Source organism: Letharia columbiana, assembly GCF_014066305.1.
Source record: "Letharia columbiana isolate WasteWater2 chromosome Unknown Sc0000043_s0, whole genome shotgun sequence".
NCBI classification, from domain to species: domain Eukaryota; kingdom Fungi; phylum Ascomycota; class Lecanoromycetes; order Lecanorales; family Parmeliaceae; genus Letharia; species Letharia columbiana.
In genome coordinates, this window is record NW_023501087.1 from 35,414 (window position 1) to 54,533 (window position 19,120).

The 19,120-nt window shown below is 51.1% G+C and overlaps 8 protein-coding genes across 8 annotated transcripts; 4 read left to right on the plus strand and 4 right to left on the minus strand.

The window, feature by feature from the left end:
* Positions 1 to 881: 881 nt before the first annotated feature.
* Positions 882 to 2,601, minus strand: HO173_009746 (uncharacterized protein; the record flags this gene model as incomplete). The annotated part of the gene is made up of 2 exons (XM_037311634.1): positions 882 to 941; positions 1,000 to 2,601. 2 exons carry the CDS (start codon positions 2,599 to 2,601, stop codon positions 882 to 884), a joined length of 1,662 nt encoding a protein of 553 aa, XP_037161340.1.
* Positions 2,602 to 3,456: 855 nt separating this feature from the next.
* HO173_009747 (uncharacterized protein) lies at positions 3,457 to 5,487 on the plus strand (the record flags this gene model as incomplete). The annotated part of the gene is made up of 1 exon (XM_037311635.1): positions 3,457 to 5,487. The coding sequence occupies one exon, from the start codon at positions 3,457 to 3,459 to the stop codon at positions 5,485 to 5,487; it is 2,031 nt and encodes a 676-aa protein (XP_037161341.1).
* Positions 5,488 to 5,648: 161 nt separating this feature from the next.
* On the plus strand, positions 5,649 to 6,672 carry HO173_009748 (uncharacterized protein; the record flags this gene model as incomplete). The annotated part of the gene is made up of 2 exons (XM_037311636.1): positions 5,649 to 5,709; positions 5,963 to 6,672. The coding sequence occupies 2 exons, from the start codon at positions 5,649 to 5,651 to the stop codon at positions 6,670 to 6,672; spliced, it is 771 nt and encodes a 256-aa protein (XP_037161342.1).
* Positions 6,673 to 7,021: 349 nt separating this feature from the next.
* HO173_009749 (uncharacterized protein) lies at positions 7,022 to 8,677 on the minus strand (the record flags this gene model as incomplete). The annotated part of the gene is made up of 1 exon (XM_037311637.1): positions 7,022 to 8,677. One exon carries the CDS (start codon positions 8,675 to 8,677, stop codon positions 7,022 to 7,024), a length of 1,656 nt encoding a protein of 551 aa, XP_037161343.1.
* A 674-nt stretch (positions 8,678 to 9,351) lies between these two features.
* On the minus strand, positions 9,352 to 11,074 carry HO173_009750 (uncharacterized protein; the record flags this gene model as incomplete). The annotated part of the gene is made up of 3 exons (XM_037311638.1): positions 9,352 to 10,751; positions 10,817 to 10,983; positions 11,037 to 11,074. 3 exons carry the CDS (start codon positions 11,072 to 11,074, stop codon positions 9,352 to 9,354), a joined length of 1,605 nt encoding a protein of 534 aa, XP_037161344.1.
* A 512-nt stretch (positions 11,075 to 11,586) lies between these two features.
* HO173_009751 (uncharacterized protein) lies at positions 11,587 to 12,311 on the plus strand (the record flags this gene model as incomplete). Its single annotated transcript, XM_037311639.1, has 3 exons — positions 11,587 to 11,642; positions 11,700 to 11,824; positions 11,893 to 12,311. The coding sequence occupies 3 exons, from the start codon at positions 11,587 to 11,589 to the stop codon at positions 12,309 to 12,311; spliced, it is 600 nt and encodes a 199-aa protein (XP_037161345.1).
* Positions 12,312 to 12,326: 15 nt separating this feature from the next.
* HO173_009752 (uncharacterized protein) lies at positions 12,327 to 17,544 on the plus strand (the record flags this gene model as incomplete). The annotated part of the gene is made up of 6 exons (XM_037311640.1): positions 12,327 to 12,332; positions 12,433 to 14,269; positions 14,316 to 16,417; positions 16,482 to 16,890; positions 16,961 to 17,050; positions 17,114 to 17,544. The coding sequence occupies 6 exons, from the start codon at positions 12,327 to 12,329 to the stop codon at positions 17,542 to 17,544; spliced, it is 4,875 nt and encodes a 1,624-aa protein (XP_037161346.1).
* A 674-nt stretch (positions 17,545 to 18,218) lies between these two features.
* On the minus strand, positions 18,219 to 18,954 carry HO173_009753 (uncharacterized protein; the record flags this gene model as incomplete). The annotated part of the gene is made up of 2 exons (XM_037311641.1): positions 18,219 to 18,683; positions 18,757 to 18,954. The coding sequence occupies 2 exons, from the start codon at positions 18,952 to 18,954 to the stop codon at positions 18,219 to 18,221; spliced, it is 663 nt and encodes a 220-aa protein (XP_037161347.1).
* Positions 18,955 to 19,120: the final 166 nt, after the last annotated feature.

Sequence of the window (19,120 nt, forward strand, 5' to 3'; positions counted from 1 at the left end):
TTGAAGCCAAGAAGCTTCGGTTCGGCCGCCGAGTCAAGGCGGCCAAGGAAAGGATCCCCGGTGATGGGCGCTGTTACCTTACTGATTGAGGTGGGACAATGGCAGCACTGTTGAATTGTGTCAACTCATAAGGTGTCCTCTCTGTCTCTCTCTCTTTTCAAAATGATTAAAATTGATAAGTAGGTCTGGTAGAGCTGTTGGATGATGTTGTTACTCGTCCAGACCTGAATTCGTTCGTAAAGAAACAGGGAAACTCAACGGTCGGGCATAGAGTAAGCTTGCGTAAGGCTGAGATCAGCCAGTGAATCCAGCAATATTCAAGATCTCAAGTGTACACTCAATGATTGGATGGCCAGAATTACACTCGATATCTATTCACCCTGCGTGTTATCCTTTGTTTTTGACTTATTCTTGAAAGCTGAGACTGCCCAGTTCACAAACGCATCTGTTCGGCGGCTACATGCAGCTACGGAGGATTGTTTCACTCGCAAAAATATACAGATATCTCGCCATACATGCGAACTTATTCACTGCCTCTGTTCGCTAATTTGTTTGCCCCATCCCAAGGTCACCATTGGAGCGTTCTGCTTCCGTATGGTCCAAAGCATCGTACGCTGCCTGACGGTTTGCCGCTTTGGGCCCTGGTAAGTCCTATGAGCTTGCTTGCGATCGTGCACTTGAGCCGGTCGATGTTGTCTCTCTGGGGCTCATCTTTAGAGGATTGGAGTAGCACTTGTGGCTAGCATGTGTCAAGCACGTTGCAAGATGGGTTAAATTCCCATGAGTTTCAGCAATTGATCGGCGCGCGCTGGGTGGAGTGATTCGGCATGTCTCGAATTGTACAGCCTTCTGCCGCATGGATGCTTGGGAACTCGATGGCTTCATTCGGTCAGACAGTCATCGATGTTAACTCTTTTATAGAAAGAGATGTGGCCGAAATCCTGCAAAATGGATTAGCGAGAGGGAATGACACAGTGGTCACAGATATACTCGACTCACCTCCCAATATTGTGCCAGAGAGTCATGAGAGATCATGATCAACTGCGACGATATGAATCTGTCATCCCGATACCCTCTTCCAGCGATATGACCCCAGCTTCTGACCGTTCTTGCTCCGTCGAACATTTGCTCTTTTGCTACACGTATTAGCCCATTCGGTCCGATATCCTCCGCAATCCAGGTATATTCTCCTCTAGGAACGTTAATGTCGCCCGTCAATTTGATGGCCTCTAGTCTGCCCGAAGGGCCTTCCGCAGCTGAGGCTTGAGCGTCTGGGTGTGCAAGGCTATCATCCTGAGTCGTTGTGGTTCCTTGCGCTTCTTTGTCAAACCCATTCCCAAAATCTTCCATTGGTTGCCGTGTAGAGGGGCCTCCAGTCTCCACAATATGGTCCGAAGGAACCAAAATCTGGCTCTCTATAGCTTCCGCTGAACGCCGGACACGGTCTGGGTCTTGCAGCCCCATATCGGCATCAGCCATTGCCATAGCCATGCCTTGCGGCAAGGAGCCTGTCGATGGTGTCCTAGAAAGGGCCATGGGCGATTCAACATCACGCTGTAACACGAGTAGGAACTCGCAGCCGTGGCCCGAATAGTCTCCAACCCAAATCCCCTGCCACGGCTTTTCCTTAGTAGGCATGTAAGACTCCTCAAGCAGCGTACTGAAAGTCATGACTTCCTCTGCCATCCGCACTGCGTTCAAAGGCTGTATCAAATTGGAAAACTCCAGCCATTTCCGTATTCTGAAGGTTCGGTCACTCATGAGATCCAACGTCTGAGGCCGATGTTCCTCTGTTCGGAACTTGGTTGCAGATTCATTGCGTACTCGGTCTTTCGCGGGAATGTTAGCAGGTGGCCAAAGCGCCATGGCGGTGGTTTGTAGGGCTTTGGGGATTGGCCGGCAGAGAGATATCATTGAGCAGATGCCGTGCGTTGTTCCCGTCTGCATGGCAACTTCCTTCTGCAACCGGTTGTCATTGTAATGGATACCTGTGTTAAAACCAAGCTTGATCACTGGATCATCGAGCCACAGCCTGACCCTAGGGTTGAAGGTGTGAATGATAACCTCACGGTTGTGCGCCCATGTCTCATAAGTATGAGCCCCATGCTCTGCAAGAAGCCGAAAGGCCTCGATGCAACCATTTTGACTATTGTAACGTGCCAGTATCAACAGCCCGTTGTTGGGGACATCGGCAAACCATATCTTGTTCTGGACCAAGAACCAGTAGGGATGATTGGCAATGTAGACCTCTCTCCAGCTCTTCGCTGGCGATGGAGACTCGAGAGCGCCAGAGCCAGGTACGTTATTCCGAACGAATGGCATCCATAGAAGATCATTGAGGGCGTGGGAGCGTAGGAGACCACAAGTGCGTGACAAGCTGGCGAGGGAAGCAGGAGGGAGGAAGGCGAGGATGTGACTGATAATCTCAGCAGGTAGAGCTTCGAGGTTTGAGGTCCGCGGAGTCATGGTATTGCGAGGATCGAGGTGCACTGGTTCGATTGCTTCAGGTGTGGCGGTCGATTCTTTGACGATGGGACCAGAGACGGTGGATGATGGTAAGGATGTCGAAGGGGACTTCAAGAGTGCAATGATGCTCTCCATCTTTGGGATGATTGTTCAATGCCCAGCTAGCAAGAGTCCAACATTCCAAGTCTGCTCCGCGAGCCGGCAAAATAATGACGATAGTAAAAAGGTGAAAAGAAGGCTTTCTCGCTTATGTGTTCTAGCGCAATCTTCCGCGAGGCCACAGATTGCTCTTGCCTAAAGCTCATTACGATGCTTGACTGCATGGCATTCATCTTCATGAATAATGATGTGATTAACGTGAATGACGAGACTTTATGCGGCTGAGTTGCAATTCTAGGAAGGTGGCATACGCTCCAAACTTTGGTACAACGGAAACATACTTTAGCCCAAGAGTACCTAGGTCCTAGAGGGTAAGGTACTTTACCTGACCACTGACCCCACCCCAGATCCCCATAGCTCATGCCAGATTCGCGGCAATCTGCATCCATGATACGAGACATATACATGCTCCTTCTTCAAGGAGACAAGCCGACTACATCATCTGCTGCCAGGCGAGCCGAGGTGGAAGATGAAGTGCGATAAGTTGTACCTTCGTATTAAGTATCAGCGTGACAGCCAATACCTCCCAGAAAACGGAACGAGAAGCTAAGAACCCAAGCACTAGCGATTTAGGTTCAAGTCACGAGATCCAATCGTTCTACGCGCCAAGACTTCTTCTCAGACGCGCCGTTGTTGAGCCTTACAGGGCTTAGGCTTTGTTTACAAACATCAAGGTATGACTGCAGCCTACAAAGCTTCGAGCTCCATCTCCAGCACTCCTTTGTTTACCACAGCTGTTTTTGCTGTTGACACTTGCTCAACACGCGATCCTTTTGCTCAAATTCATGCTCTTTCTCTCTCTTTTCCTTCCTTCCTACATCTCCAGAGCCAATGCACAATAGCCGCCTCGCAATGGCAATGAACACTCCTCAAGTCGAAGTGGTGGACATCACAGACGACAGACCTCTAGCTGTTCGTCGAAAGCGACGCATCAGTACTGGGCTTGTGGATCCCGTAGACATACCGAAGTTGGAGCCAAGTGTCGAAGTTGAAGAGAGCTCTCGAGAGGCTCCCAAGACGCCCACCAAGTCCAAGAAACGAGTGCGCTTTTCGGACCCAGGTCCCGAGCTTTCAGCGCCATCTACATCCACCGGACTCACCCCTTACCTCAAGCGAACAACCTTCACCCCACGGGCTCAGGGACCTTCAACGCCACGGCTACTGGCCGCCGGCACAAGACGTCTTTCGCTTCCCGTACAATTATCGACGTCACTACCATCTCCATCCCTGTCACCGTCACCAGGCCCATTTTCAGGCGAATTTCAATTCGCCCCGCTGCGTCAAGTACTCGATAACCGGCTGAAGCGGCGCTTAAGGAGAAACAATCTGAGTGGTGAGATCAATGACATAGACGAGGAAAAGAAATCAAAAAGGAAGTTGGAGCAAGAGATACAAAGCCTCAAGGATGAGCTGGCAGTGGCCAAACAGTCCGGCAAAGAACACAGCGATGGATCGGACGGAGAAGCAGCGGGTGCTGAGAGAATCCGAGAGTTGGAGCAACAGCTGGTCGAGCTGAGGAGAGAGATGCGCGAGCGATCAACAACTGCTGAACCTGTCGCTGGGAGTGATGACCTCCCGGACACGGTATCATCGCCTATGGAGATCTTTGTTGACAACGCAGATGAAGATTTTATTGCAACAAATTTCGACGACAATGGAGCTCTTCAAGACCAGACCCCGGTCGGAGTCCTGCAGCCTGTCAACGAAGCGGGAACTCAGGTCGCACTGCCTTCGCCCACTCACACTGAGACATTCCGTTTCGCTAGGATTTCACTGGAGTACCTCTTTCCCGGAGAAATCGCGCTTGGTCTCATTCCCGAGGACCCAAAGCCATTGCTCGACGTCATGCTCGACCGCATGCGAACTCTAAAGGCTCAAGCCTTTATGGCAGAAGGTTCATTGAAAGCTACCGAAACCCAAGAATCAAATTTGCGAAACCAATTCAATGCAGTGCTTGCACAATTGGACCGTGCACGTGTCTATGCCGACGACTTGAGCAAGCGTCACTCAAACGAAAAAACCAGAGCCGACAATGCGCAAGCGAGAGTGAGCATGCTGGAAACAAGCCTCCAGAACACGTCGAGCAAGGCGACGGACTTGGCAAGGGATGTTGACGAGAAAGAACGCTCAATTGGAAAGCTTCAGGACGCGCTTGAATCTTACAGAATCGAAGTTGGCAAGCTTGAAATGCTCGTCACTAGAAGCGAAGGCGAACATGATACAGCCATCTCTCAGCTGCGCTCCGAAATGGATGAAGCTGTTGCAGACCTTGAGTGTCACGTCGCCGCAGAGACTAGGGGAAGACGTGAAGCTGAGCAGGAAGTGCAGGAGAGGAATGTGAGAATCAAAGAGCTCAAGGTTCGCGAGCAAGAACTTCAGGCCGCGGTCAATGAGAAGCAGGAAGTCATTCGGGAGACCGAGGCAGTCTTCGCTGAGGAGAGGACTGGAAGGGAGCGAGAAGTTGGCGGGCTGAATGTGACGATTGGGCAACTGAGTACTGACCTTTCGGAATGCAAGGCCAAAGTGGCCGCCGCCGAGGAGAAGCAACAACTGCTGATGAGAAAATTGCAAGAAGAGCGTGACGCAGGCTTGCGTGCTGTTGAAGCTGTGCAGACTGAGCTCGCAAGCTGCACGGAGAAAGCCGAGGGAGTCAAGATTGCTCATGTGAAGGACGTGCAGATGAGGGGAGCCGAGGTGACGGAGCATAAAGGTCTCCTAACCCCTGTCAGTGTGACGAGATTCAGAGATGTGGAGGGCTATGTAGAATTCAGACGTGGTAAGAAGGGAAAGCGACCTGACAGTGGGATTGGAGTCCTGGAGGAGGACGAGGATGAGGATATGATCATGGCTGATGATTTGTAAATTTGCAAGCAAGCAAGCGGTAATATTGTGGCAGGAGTTCTGAGCTTCTGTACATTGTACGCATCTTTCTCAGCTCATAGTACAAACTATCCACTCACCAATGGCCTCGATCACAATCATCAAAAGTTGATGTTTCTCTTGATGTGTCAGGGGTGAAATTGATGCCAGAAGTTCAAGGCATCACGTTCATTCCTCGTAAGGCTGATATATTGGCGTCTAGAGGTAGGCCCACTCTACGAAGGTAATTTAATCTGCCCTGGACCTATCCACCATTAAGCCAAATAGATTGGCAAATATGCTTTCAATTCCATTTCCATTTGGCCCTGTCCTCTAGCTGTACGACAACCTTTACCTCGCCCTCACCAGCCAATCATCCCAAAACTCCATCCAGAAACAAAAAACCGCCTACCTACCTACCAATTACCCTTTCCCTCTTCAGCGCACACCCTGCGCCATTCCCCGTCTAACTACCTAGACCTCGCCGCACTCCCCAATCCAACCCGAACATCTCCAGCCCACCACCACAACCATGTCCCTCGTCCTCCTCGCCCACGCCTGCTCCCACCTCCAAAACGCCTCCAAGGCGCGCCTCGGCCTGACCTCCCTGCCCTCCACGACCCAACTGCACACCCTGCTCCTCCAGCTGCAGAAGTGCGGCTACGTCAACACGGTCGTGGTCGGCGGGCCCACGCCGCCGCCGCCGAGCGCGTTGGCGCCGACCATGAGTGCGAACCCGGAGGCGAGGAGGGAGATCGGCGGGGGGGGCACGTTGCGTTTTGGGGGAGGGGTGACGTGGGGAGGGAGGGAGGAGGAGGGGAGGGGGAAGGGGAAGGGGAAGGGGAAGGGGGAGGGGAAGAGGGGTCCGGGAGCGGCGATGTGTGGGAGCCGGTTACGCAGGAGAATGTCTCGTCGCGGCGGTTGTGGGTGGGGTTGAAATATTACAACAGCCGGCCCGTGCTGGAGAAGATGCGGTTGGTGTCGAAACCTACGCGGCGGGTGTGGATGCCTATTGGGGATATAGAGGCGTTGGTGAAGGGGGAGAGGAGGGGGTATGTGAATGGTTTGAGGGGCATCGGGGAGAGCATGTTTGTGACGACGGATCGGGGGATTATGGAGGCGAGGGAGTGTGTGGAGAGGAGGATTGGGGGGATGTTGCTGTGTCGGGTTAATCCTGTGTCCTGGTGAAAAGGGAAAGGGGGGCAATAGATTCATTCGAGTATGGTGTTAGCGTTGCCTGGGTTGCATTGGTCGATGTCTCGAGTGTACAAAGAGGAAGAATCTTCCATGCTGAGGTTTGCAGGCCAAAGACACAGCTGCAAACCGAATATTACAGAGCTGATTGATTAACGCACGAGGGCAAGCTTATTAATTGTACATACTGCCAGCTTTCAAAGCTAGCTACGCTCCGGTGAGATGCCATTAAATGCACCGTGGTATAGAACTCCAAGCCCTCAGCTTATGTTCTCAAACGCTAGAATCTCAGACCTGCTGCAAACGACGGGACCAGACCGCCGAGACCAGCAGCAATTTCGCATCATTGCGATGGAAGTGAAGCAGCAGATGCCAAAGCAGCGTCATCAATGCCGTTGTCTACTCCAGTTGTTTTTGGGGCTTCGCTGGAATCAGCCGGGGTTTGTACCGGTGGTGATGGAGCTAAATCCGTTGGCTGACCCCCCTTCGTTTCGACATTCTCGCTCTTCGCTTTCTCACTTCCATCACTTTGTCTTATGTTCCTTACCCCGTTAGTCTTCTTGGGTGGGGTTTTGGCTTCCACCTTTTCGTGCGTTTTCTGGGATGAGCTCTGAGTTGGACGCATCATTCTGTCCAGGAAACTCCCTTCCGGGGCCTTTGAGCTTACGCTACTCAGCCGCGACTTTGGCTTATCTTTTGCCTTTTCTGCCGGCTTCGAGCCGGCAGGCAGCGATGTACGAGCCGGCTTTTGCCGCAGCGATGTTGGATTCGAGGGGACGCGGTCCCTGGGTTTGGTTGCAGCGGCCGATGCTGCGTCGAGTTTGGCGGCAGATGCGGCGGTTGATGCAGTAGCCGAGCCAGGTAGTCGGACAGGACGTGTTGGGGACTTTGGACGCGGCTTAGTGAATGACGGTGGGGATGTGGGACCTAGTTTCTTCCCTGGCTTCTGTGCGGGCTTCGACGCCGCTGCAGGGGCTTTTGGTACCACAGATGGCCGACTTGGTCTTTCAGCAGTCGTACTCTTTGCATCCTTAAGGACATCGTTCTTTGGCTCTTTCGAAGCAGCTGACTTTGGTGATATCTTTTTGGTGAGCGGTTGCTTGCTAGGCGTTGCTGTATTTTGGGGTGTAGTGGGCGTGGGGATTGTGGACGTTTGGGTCTTGTTCTCGGCCTTTGCCTTAGTGGAGGTTGCTGGCTGAACAGCTGATTTCTTTCCAATAACAGAAGGACGAGAAGCTATCTTGGGTTTGGACTGCAATCCAGTCTTTTGTGCCGGAGACTCCTTTGGCTTGCCGTTGGGCGTTGGAGTGCTAGGGCCGTTGGCCTGTTGTTGCGAAGATTGCGTTAGCTCAGCAGCCGCTTCATTTTCTCGGGCGTTCGACGCTTCGCCCTTGTTTTCATCTTGCTCGAACGGTGACCCTTTCAGTATAGACCCCAACGGCGACGCTGCCCCATCTAGAGCAGCCCCACCGGAGACTGCAGCTACTTCCTTTGGATCTGATGGTAGCATAGCAGCAGTATTGTCTTCCGCAGTAGAATTTGGCTTGTCCGGATTGGCAACCGAAAGGACACCATTCATTATTCCCGACTTCTTTTGAGGTGTGACGTCCTTTTTCGGAGAAATCTTGGGTGTCGTCTGTTTAGGCGTGTTCACCTGCCTTTGGGTAGCTTTTTGAGGGGTCGACTCAATGCCATTGGGCTTCGGCTTTTCCACCGCCCCGTTCATTGTAGATTCTGCGATCCCGTCACCATTTACTACGTCACCCTCATTACCCAATTCTTCAGATGCATTGTAGTCCCCCATCTCTCCACTAGGCTCGACAGCAATAAAACTCGTTCGAACTTTCGAGATAGGACGTGAGGCGTCGCCTGTCACGCTCAACGATGCAGCTGGAGAGCGGCCGCGGGAAGGAGGGGAGGTGGATTCGTCCTTTTGTTCGAATTTTGCCCGCAAGGAAGCAACACCGCTTGGTCCGCTTGGTGAGATGCCTGCTGACATGACTGAAGCATCAAGCACTGTTAGCAAATGCAATGCTGGCAACTGTGGTTGTGGGGTCCAGGTAAAAAGTGAGGCATGGTTGGGCAGAGTTGCATTAGGCCTAAGCGCGTCTTGAGGAATGGAATGTTTGCTGACAGGCGGAATAGACTCACAATTCTCGGACTAAATGAGCGTGTCTGCTTTGATTGTGCAAACGTGTTCTGGCTTGCTAGAGAAACGGTGACTGAACTGGAGCTCGAGCAAGTTGCTTAGGGGTTTAAAAGGAGTGTTTACATATTATTTTTGAAGGTGATTAATCAATCTTGTTTCCTCGCTACGCCTTCCTCGTTGGGAATGAACTACATCCTATTTTAAGGTTTTCCTACCACATTTGTTCAATTACAATCGTCATATTGTCACAACTGGTTGGAATTCCTCTTCCAACGACAACATTCTTTGGGTCCCTGCACCGTCCAGCATATCCAAGACTGGGCCCTGCCTCCGCCAATTACATGCTCTAGACAAATCGTCGAGTCTTTCGAAATGGTCCAGCCATCGAGTAGCCCAAGCGGCAATTTCGATATATCATACCACTAGAAGAATCCGTTATCCAAACGACAATGGCTTCTGTCCTTTACTTTCTTGATCATCGAGGTGCTGAAGAGCTTGTGGGTCACATAGAGTATTCGGCTGTGTCAGCCTATTTTCTTCTCCAATTTTTTGAAGAAGCGATTGACCTTCTTGTCAACATTTTCCACACCGTGCTCGAGTCTGCCTTGCGGCTGTTTTGACGATTTTGACGGCTTGCGCCCATGAGTCTCTTCTTCTGTCGGTCTGTACACTTGACTATGAACATCGTATTCATTACCTTCATTGTGATGGTGGTGATGGTGCTGCTGCTGCTGCTGTTGCTGTTGCTGTTGCTGCTGGCTGTACTGGTAATTAGAATAACCGCCCATTGGTGGCTCATGCCCAGGTGGAGTGTAGTCAGCGTATTGCGGGTGCAGATGCTGCAAAGGCTGCCGGTTGCCGGCCACATAAGAGTCTCCGAGAATCTCGGTGGCAGGAGATTGTAAAGGCGCGCTATCTTTCCCATAGAATGGAGCCATCGAGTCTTGAGGAGGGGCACTAAATGTTGGAATAGTTTGCTGAGAGTGCACTGAGGCGGAGTTTGATGGGCTTTGAGGAGGTGCGGCAAACGAAGGGGTTGGTGTGTACGGGCTGACAGAGCCCCTACCGCTCTGTGGTGGAGGGGGTGGGAGTGACGACACGCTTGACGCTCTGTAGTTTGCCAACGATTGCGAGTTCGCATAGCCAGCGGAAGGATGTGGAGAAGCGAGAGAGGGTGTGTGGGATTGCGCTGGTTGAGGACTAAACAGGCCAGATGATTGATGACCGTATTGAGGGCGAGACATCGAGCTTTGAGGAGAAGCTGCCTGTGTATGATCTCGCAAGGCAGCAGCCGCAAGTCCTGTGCCTGCTTCAGCATCAACGGGTGGTGGGGTTTTTTCGCGAAGCTTGATGGGCTCTGGCGCTGGAGGGGCAGCTGGATTGTAGGCGAGTGGCTGAAACATCGTTGGAATCTGGGCTTTCGGTGTATCTTGAGGCTGGAACGCTGTTGGGATTTGCGCCTTTGGGGTACCTTCCCGATTTTCCTCTCTGGAGGTGCCTATGTTCAGCGGAGTTACTACGCCTGCTGACTCTGTCCTTGAGTTGCGCGTTTGCCCATTACGGTAAGCTGGGTCCTGAATTGCAACATTCTCGAGCTTCTGTACCACAGGGCTCATTACTTGGTCGTGGGACGCGGGGGTGGGCGGTACATCGACAATATCGATCTGGTCGACTTCGAGCTTCTTTCTGGCCAATGTAACAAACGTATTCGCATCCTCCGCTGTCCAGAAATAGATGTCGAGAGTGTGAAGTCGGAAAAGGTACTTCCCCTCGTTGCGAGGATCGGTGTTCGGGAGCCTCCAGTGATGTTCCGGTTGCTGTACAAGCGATGCTGTCCCGTTATGATGACTGCCGTAGCCGTCGACTACGATGGTACACAAGGTAGGATGTTTGTGCGACTGGCGCAGAGTTGTTGATTCCATAGCTGCAACCATGAAGACATTCAGCTATCTCACCTCCCCTACAGTGGCATGTATCGCCGGGACTCACAGCCAGTAAAAGCATCCTGTTCTGGCTTGCCAACATTGTTGGCTACCTCCAGTCTGCCTCCATTACCGCTCTTATTGCCATAGAGGTAAAGGTACGATCCTTTATCGAACCGATGGGCTGCTGGCCGTGGCGTAGGGGCGCTAAAATAGTAATGCACATCGGCAAAACTGTGTAAGGTCAGTACATCAGCTCATACAGAGATCTACCGGAGGGCTCATACACTGTCAACAGACGCTGTTCTCCTTCCTGTGCTGACATTTCTTTAGATTCGGCCCCGAAAGATTTGTTCCAGTTCCTGTCCCTTGTACACAAGCTTAAGTCTCCTAACCGCTATATCAAGTATGCCTATCATGAGCAGCACAAGTAGAAAAGAAAGAGCATCAAACGGAGCTCCTCCTCCAGCTCCGCCGATTCCTTGGCATCCTTCCGATTAGATAGCCAAGCGCGCGCGACTCCAGCCTTACAACATAGAAATTCGCACACTTTCCACTTCCACTTCTCCTTCTGTAGCAAAGTACCAAGAAAACCTGGGCCTCTTCTTAAAGCATGTTTGTATTTACGAACTGTGCCCATACAACCAACTAGGTAGTCTACAATGAAAGATTGTTTGACCAACGAATACTTCCCACAATCCTCTGTCACTTTTGCTCGTTCTTCAAGTATCAATCACCTTATGCACAGGCCTGTTAAGTCGTTGAGTTGCGGTGTGAATAATTCCCTCCACAACCGCGCCAGCTATCAAACTCACATCTATAGCAACGAGAGAAACAATGGACAAATCTCAAGAAACGAGTGTGACGGAGCGAAATGTAGCATTGTTGGAATGGTATCTTACCTTACCTGTTTTAACGACAGTGGTTTTGAGGCTCACACTGCCTTTTAGGTATGGACGGCTTTCGGTCAGGAGAGTCGATCTCGTGGGCGATTATGCTGGACAAGAGTTGTTCCTTCTCGAAGGAGATTCGCTTTTGCTACGATGCTTCAGCAATGCAGACCTGGATCTTGATCGTAAGTTGCAATGAATAGATCAGTCGGACGATTGGTCTTCGGACAAGCTGATGTCGGACTCGAAATAGGCGGGTTCCAGCTTCTTCACGCTGTCTACGCTGTTGAATATTTCTTACAGGGGTTGATCCAGCGGAAATGCAACTTTCACGTTGTCTTTTTCGACAACCATAGAGAACTCTGTCTCCCACGTGGAGTCCCAGTCATTGATAGACCAAAGTACCTACTTGCCAGAGCTGCCATTCAGAGACATCTCAGTGTCAATCTCCGACAATCACACCCAGCTCTTGAGATTCATTCCTTTGCATCAGAGCAAGACACAGCATTTCGAGCGTACTTGAAGGCGACAGGCATCTACTTTGTGATGTGTCACGATGGCGCAAATCCAGTCCCACTATCGACCGACCCATCGTTACCAGGGGCAAAGGAGAAGATCAGGCCGAGATCGACGCCCAGGAAACGTCGCGAAAGGTTGCATTTCGAACCATGATTTGTTGGCTGATAAATGAAAGTTACAATGTCGCCCTTATCAATGGATTGGAATGGGCGGACACAAAGGTAGCTTGTGTCTGCAATTTGAAAGAAAGTTTTCACCCACTGACTCCATCCAGGTGATGAGTATGGTGGTGGAAGGTGGGCGTAAAGCGAGATTCAACTTCGAGTACGAAGAAACTGTCCCTAGCCTGTCAAGTCCCAATGATCATGGTAACGTCCCCTTCCTGGAGCAAGCCATGGTCAAACTTGATCTCAAAAGTCAGGGAAACGCTATAACAGGGATACACAAGTGCCAATGCAAGTCTTCTCAGGCGGTCGACATCACTCGAGCTTCCACTGAACGTGAATTGCTGACTGTTGTCACTCTTGCTCAAATGCTCGAGGACGACCTCGCCGTGAGAGACCTTGCGACACACTTTCTTGCCCATACTGCTCTGATAACATCATTACGTCTTTCAAACAGGCGGCAACCAAAACAGAAATCCAATAGTGAAGAACAATCTCGGCTACAGTCCTTCATCGCCAAGTTTTCGAGAGTGTCAAGCACTCTGATTGCAAGCGGCGCTTGGTCAGAAGCCATGGAAGCTGGAACAGTACCATGTGATGTTTCCGATTTGATCGATGGTCGACTATTTGAGGCTGTCACGATGGGTGAGAGTGAAGGGGGTTCCCCTCACCAGCCGACCGCAAGCTTTGAACATCTCGCCCGCAATCTATGCACATTATCCGGCTTTCACCTGAAAATGCCTACGAGCTTGCAAAACATTACCTCACATGCTAACGAGATCAATGGCTCGAGCTCGGATGCTCTTGCAATCCTGCCGTTCTCTAACCCGGTTTTCGATAAGCATCTAACATCGATAAACCTTCGTGTCGCACCGCTCAAGTCGTCCGACCGGCAGTCCGGGCGAATTTTCCAAGAAGTATCGCATTGGCATAATGCGAAGAGACGTCTTGATCCAAAGCAGGGTCAGCAAACACCTGCATCCGCAAAGGATAAGGCCCGTAGTCTCAAGCGGGATCAGCGTTTCATGGCCGAAATGCAATCCTACGCTGCCAGTCTGACAAACGCTGCTGGAAAGGCTTTGGAGCCAGAGATAGTCACGGTGTCGGATTCTAAGGGTGTCAAGGCTCAAGTTGCCAAAGAACATGACAGTACAGGAGCAGCCAACAAGAGATCCTTGGGGGCAAAAGCCACTGCAAACCGCAAAGGTGCTAGTAAGAAGGCCATGATGAACGATATTGCCGCGAGCAAAGCGGTCAAAGATAGCGAGACCGAGGACAAGTTGTTCGCGGCGTGGAGAACCGTGAGGAACAACCTGGAGTCTGAGCGCAGTCTCCAGTCAAAGTACCACAAAATAAAGGCCTATCTGCGGGACCTCTCTGATCAAAAACGTAAAATCCTCGAAGCTGAAGTGCAATTCCATCTCTTAGTGATCTTATTCGAGATATATCGAACCCTACACAAGAGTGCAGATGCGCAAACCACATTTTCGTCGTCAAAAGAAGAGCTCTTTGGAGTGATCTCGCTGTTATGGGATACTTCTCGCAGGATCGCCACGCTTGACAACCTGACGATCACTATTGCAGAAAGCCTCAAAGGGATCATCAACGCTCTCAACTTGCCAGATCCGGGGGTGCCCACCGTGAAGATCGACCGAAAGCTGGCTTTTGATCCGGGGCTTCTGATGCCTAAAGGAAACGAACTCGCGATAGACTTGGAAGGCCAAGACTTTCAGCTCCTGCATTGTGGTCCATACATGGACCGAAACCTTGATTCAGCACCAGACTCGAGAGTGCCATTCCACCCAGATGGCTGGCAACGACGGGTTCTGGACGACTTGGATGCGCAGAAGAGTGTCTTTGTGGTCGCTCCTACAAGTGCCGGGAAAACGTTTATCTCTTTCTATGCAATGGAGAAGATTTTGAGGGGCAATGACGAAAATGTACTGGGTATGTCTCGGAAAAGTCCTGTGAATGTATATTGCTGACGAGTTAGTATATGTCGCCCCTACCAAAGCACTTGTCAACCAGATTGCTGCCGAGATACAAGCACGCTTCAAGAAGAGCTATAAGCATGCCGGAAAATCAGTCTGGGCAATCCATACACGGGATTACCGAATCAACAATCCGTCGGGTTGTCAAATTCTCGTGACGGTACCACACATTTTGCAGATAATGCTACTCGCTCCAAGTAATGCCAAATCATGGTCACCCAGGGTAAAATACATCATTCTCGACGAGATACACTCGATTGGCCAAGCAGAAGACGGTGTTGTTTGGGAGCAGTTGCTGCTCTTGGCACCATGCCCCATCATTGCTCTCTCCGCTACAGTGGGCAACCCGGAGGACTTCAATTCCTGGCTTACCGCGACTCAGCGATCGTCAGGTTTCGAAATGTCCATGATCACCCATCAACACCGATATTCAGATCTACGGAAATTCATGTTCAGTCCTCCAAAGCGGTTCGCGTTCCGTGGATTGGCAGACCGCCCCTCATTTGCAACATTAGGTCTTGACGGCCTACAAGGTCTGGCATACATTCATCCTGTTGCGAGCTTGATCAACAAGTCGCGGGGCATACCCGACGATCTAAGCCTCGAAGCTCGCGACTGTCTGTCGTTGTTCCAATCCATGTCTCGGCACCAGACGAAAGAATTCCCTATCGATCCGGCTTTGAACCCTTCACATAAGGGGTCACCTAAAATCATCAGGAAAGCAGATGTTATTGAGTGGGAGGCTTCTCTCAAGAATCTACTCAAGGTGTGGATGGCGAATGATCAATCGCCTTTCGACAAGGTGCTTGAGGATCTCGGCCGCGCAATGGATGTTACTAGCACCATTGAGAAGCAGTCGTTGAAGGGTACTGTACCTAGTGAGTTGGAAAAAGACATGGTGGCAGTTAATCCAGAAGATTTGTATGCCACCACTTTACCTCTTCTCTGCAAGCTCCATGAGAGGGATGCACTTCCAGCGATCTTCTTCAATTACGACAGACATAGATGCGAGGGCATTTGCCAGGCCGTCATACAGCAATTAATAGAAGCAGAGGTACGCTGGAAGGAATCAAGTCCCGTGTGGAAAACTAAACTCAGCGGCTTTGAAAGGTGGAAATCCGAACAAGCAAAGATGGCTGGCAAAAGACCGGCAAAGAAAGTTCCGTCAAGAAAAGGAAAGGGAGATGGCGATGATGATGATCCATCATCAAAGATGGACAAAATCCAAGACGCCGCCAGCGATGAAGCGAATCCGTATGCCAACTTCGATCCTGATGCGCCAGTTGATGGCTTTCACTTCGCAGCGAGACAGAAAGCTGAGGCCTCAGAATTGAACATGTATTATGGTCAGATGAAATGGAGAGGTTTGCCTTCTTGGCTGACGGACGGATTGCAGAGAGGCATTGGTGTCCATCATGCTGGTATGAATCGCAAGTATCGTCAAGTCGTCGAAATGCTATTCCGCAAAGGATATCTACGAGTTGTTATAGCCACCGGAACGCTGGCACTTGGAATCAACATGCCCTGTGCCACGGTCGTGTTTTCAGGAGATAGCATCTTTCTGACGGCATTGAATTATCGACAGGCTGCTGGACGTGCAGGGCGTCGGGGATTTGACCTGCTTGGAAATGTTGTCTTCCAGAACATAAGCCAAGGCAAGATATGTCGCCTTTTAAGCTCTAGGCTGCCGGACCTCAACGGCCACTTTCCCATCACAACGACGCTGGTTCTACGACTGTTCTCTCTGCTCCATGACTCCGACGACTCTCAATACGCGGTGAAGGCCATTAACTCGCTCCTTTCACAACCGCGGCTCTATCTCGATGGGCCGGCTTTCAAAGACCAAGTACTCCATCATCTCAGATTCTCGATTGAGTACCTTCGAAGACAGGATCTTCTCAGCTCCCAAGGAGCCCCAATCAATTTCGCAGGCCTGACCTCACACCTCTACTTTACCGAAAATTCGAGCTTCGCTTTGAACGCTCTCATCAAGGGTGCGTATTTTCACGAGCTGTGCTCTGAGATAAACACCAAGGAGTCTCACGTTGTTCGCATATTGATGGTCGTAATGGCTCATCTCTTCGGTCGACGTCCATGTCGAGAGGTAAATCATTTGATTGTTTTCCTCAAAGATTGGAGTTGCTGTTACATGCTGACTCGCGCTTCAGGCTGATGAAGAGTACATCGAGAACATTGTGAAACGATCTCCATCTATCGTCTTTTTACCACCCTTGCCTGCACAAGCTGCTCATATCCTTCGCGCGCACAACGAAGATACTTTGCAGGTCTTTACGACATACGTTAGGACATTCGTAGATCAGTACGTCAAAGACGATGACCGCAAGCTGCCACTGACGGGCATCGAGGCTGGAGGCGCCAACGACAATGTCATTTTCTCTGGCTCCCTGCCTCCCACCAAAGTCAGGTCGGCTTTCGTTGCTCTGTCTGGCCACGGCGACAAGTTTGAGAGCATTTCAGATCTCTGCCGTACGACCAGAAGCGGTGTGTTTTTGGAGGAAGCGGTTATACCGCATCTGGATGTCTATCCGGACGAGTCCAAGACCCCTCTCAATGCATGTAAGTAGCGAACAGCCACCATCATTCTTTGGAGTAGTGCTTGGCTGACCATGTCTGCTTCTGTCTTTAGACCTGTATGATTTCTTCATGCACGGTGATCTCGACGCGTTGGAAAAGGCAAACGGCGTTAAGAAATCGGACGTATGGTTCCTTCTTAACGGTATGAGCCTGTCCAACAGTGTCCTTCCATGCGCAAGTACCATTTGACTAACGGAAACCACAGACTTCTCTCTCGTACTCGCCACCATCTGCGCCTCACTAGCCAATTTTCTCAAGCTTCCTGAGTCCGATTTGAGTCTCCTCGACGTAATCGGAGAAGGCGACGAGAACAATAACCTGGAGGATGATAAATTTGGCGGGGACTCCACGACAGATACTGAGAGCACCACAGGCTCAACAGCAACCACTGACACAGGGAGAACATCCGTCACTACTGCTTCCTCGTCGAGCAGCAAGCCAAAGCCCAAAACGAAAGTGGCTGAGGCATGGGATGATTCAGATGCCGACGAGGCAAGCGAGCCGGAGGGAACGAATGTGGCTTTAGACAATGACCCAAGCAAAGAAGAATTGGAAAAGGGTTTCCTCAACGTCTACAAAGCCATGACGAAGTTACGAAGTGAATTTGACACGAAATTCCGAAAGATTTTCGCATGAGTGGCATGATTGCGCGGTCCACAAACGTACTTTCTATAGACAGATAGGGGCCAGATTGCGTTCTTAGCAATTCCAGTGGATACCATTGACCCAGACCTTGACTGGAACGTTGGTGGCTAACGTTCGAGGCGTGCCTCGTGATGGCCGGGGTGGAGAACCGCTGCTTCAGCATTGATTTTCACCCTTCATCGGGTGTTGCAACCCCCGACAGCCATGAGAAAGCAAGATGCGTCAAATGTTGAAAGGTCTGAAATGCCGAACAAATGACGCATTGTGAATGGTACCAGACTTCAATCGAACGCCACCGACTCCATCTCTTCCCGTTGGCCAAGGGCACATTGCGAAAGTAAATTATGTTCAGGACGAACGATCCTACAACATCAGAAGGCCTGGCCAAAAGGCGATTTGTGTCTGCTGGGAACCTGATGTGCTATTCGCAAGATATACAACATAGAATGAGATGTGTATCATGAGTGACCGACGCCGGAGATACCTCCGTTCAGGCACACATCGCACGAATGATGTAATTGCACGTGATAATCATAGCCTTCATCTATCGTAGAGTAGCATCAATGCGACTTTGGTACCATGCTCCCCAGCAAACACCAAGGCTTCCGGCACATAGTGTACATAGTTACAACATTCAACGCCTTCCCTCCACCGCAGAGCAGACATCAAGCACCCTTAACCCCCGCGTCCTCCTTCCCCTTCTTCATCTCCTTCCTCGTCAATTCCACCTCCAGCACCCTCCTCTTACTGACCTTGCCCTTCAAGCCATCATCCTCCCGATCGAAATACAGCGCCCACGTATCCGGCTTCTCCTTCACCGCCAAGAAGCCCTCCCAGCCTTCAAACGTCACCCTCCGGTCGATCTTGGTGCAATTCCAGGGTCCCACGACGTGGTCTCCGACTTCGATCTTGTTCCCGTATTTCACCTCGTTGGTGTCCTTGTCCACGTAGATCCAATTGAGTTGCGGGGGCCCGGGGCCGATGGTGGAGACGAGGCCTTCGCCTTGCCAGCCCCAGTTGTGTTGGGGGTGAGGGAGGTAGTAGCCTGTGAAGGGGTGGCCGGCGGGTTCTTCGAATTCCAGGTCGTCTTCGAGGGGGACGTCGAGGTCCTGGGCTATTTGGATGTAGAGCTACAGGGCGAAAGGTGAGTGGCTGTGATGTCCTTCATTGGATGCATGTGACGTGGGGCAAAGGGAGGCGCACCTTGTGGTTTTTCAGCACCACCATGCCTCCATTGATCTGCGCGCTTTGCGACGACGTCTTCACGCACGACGCAATTAGATTCGTCTTCTGTCCGCGATGCTTCTCTTTGGCATTCTTGTTCTGCCCTGAGCGGACTGCTTCCGTGGTGCCGATGATGGCGGGGCATGCTGCTATTGCTGTCAGGAGTCCTAAGACCATGATGGTTTCGTTTCACCGAACGTCACGAATGTTGCTCATGAGGGTAAACAAACATAACATGGTCTATTACTTCGAGATGATGGGAGAACATCCGGTAATGATTGGTCAGCATCGCTACCGATCATCATTGGGTCCAGAGCTGCAGAATGAAATCGTTGTCGCAATT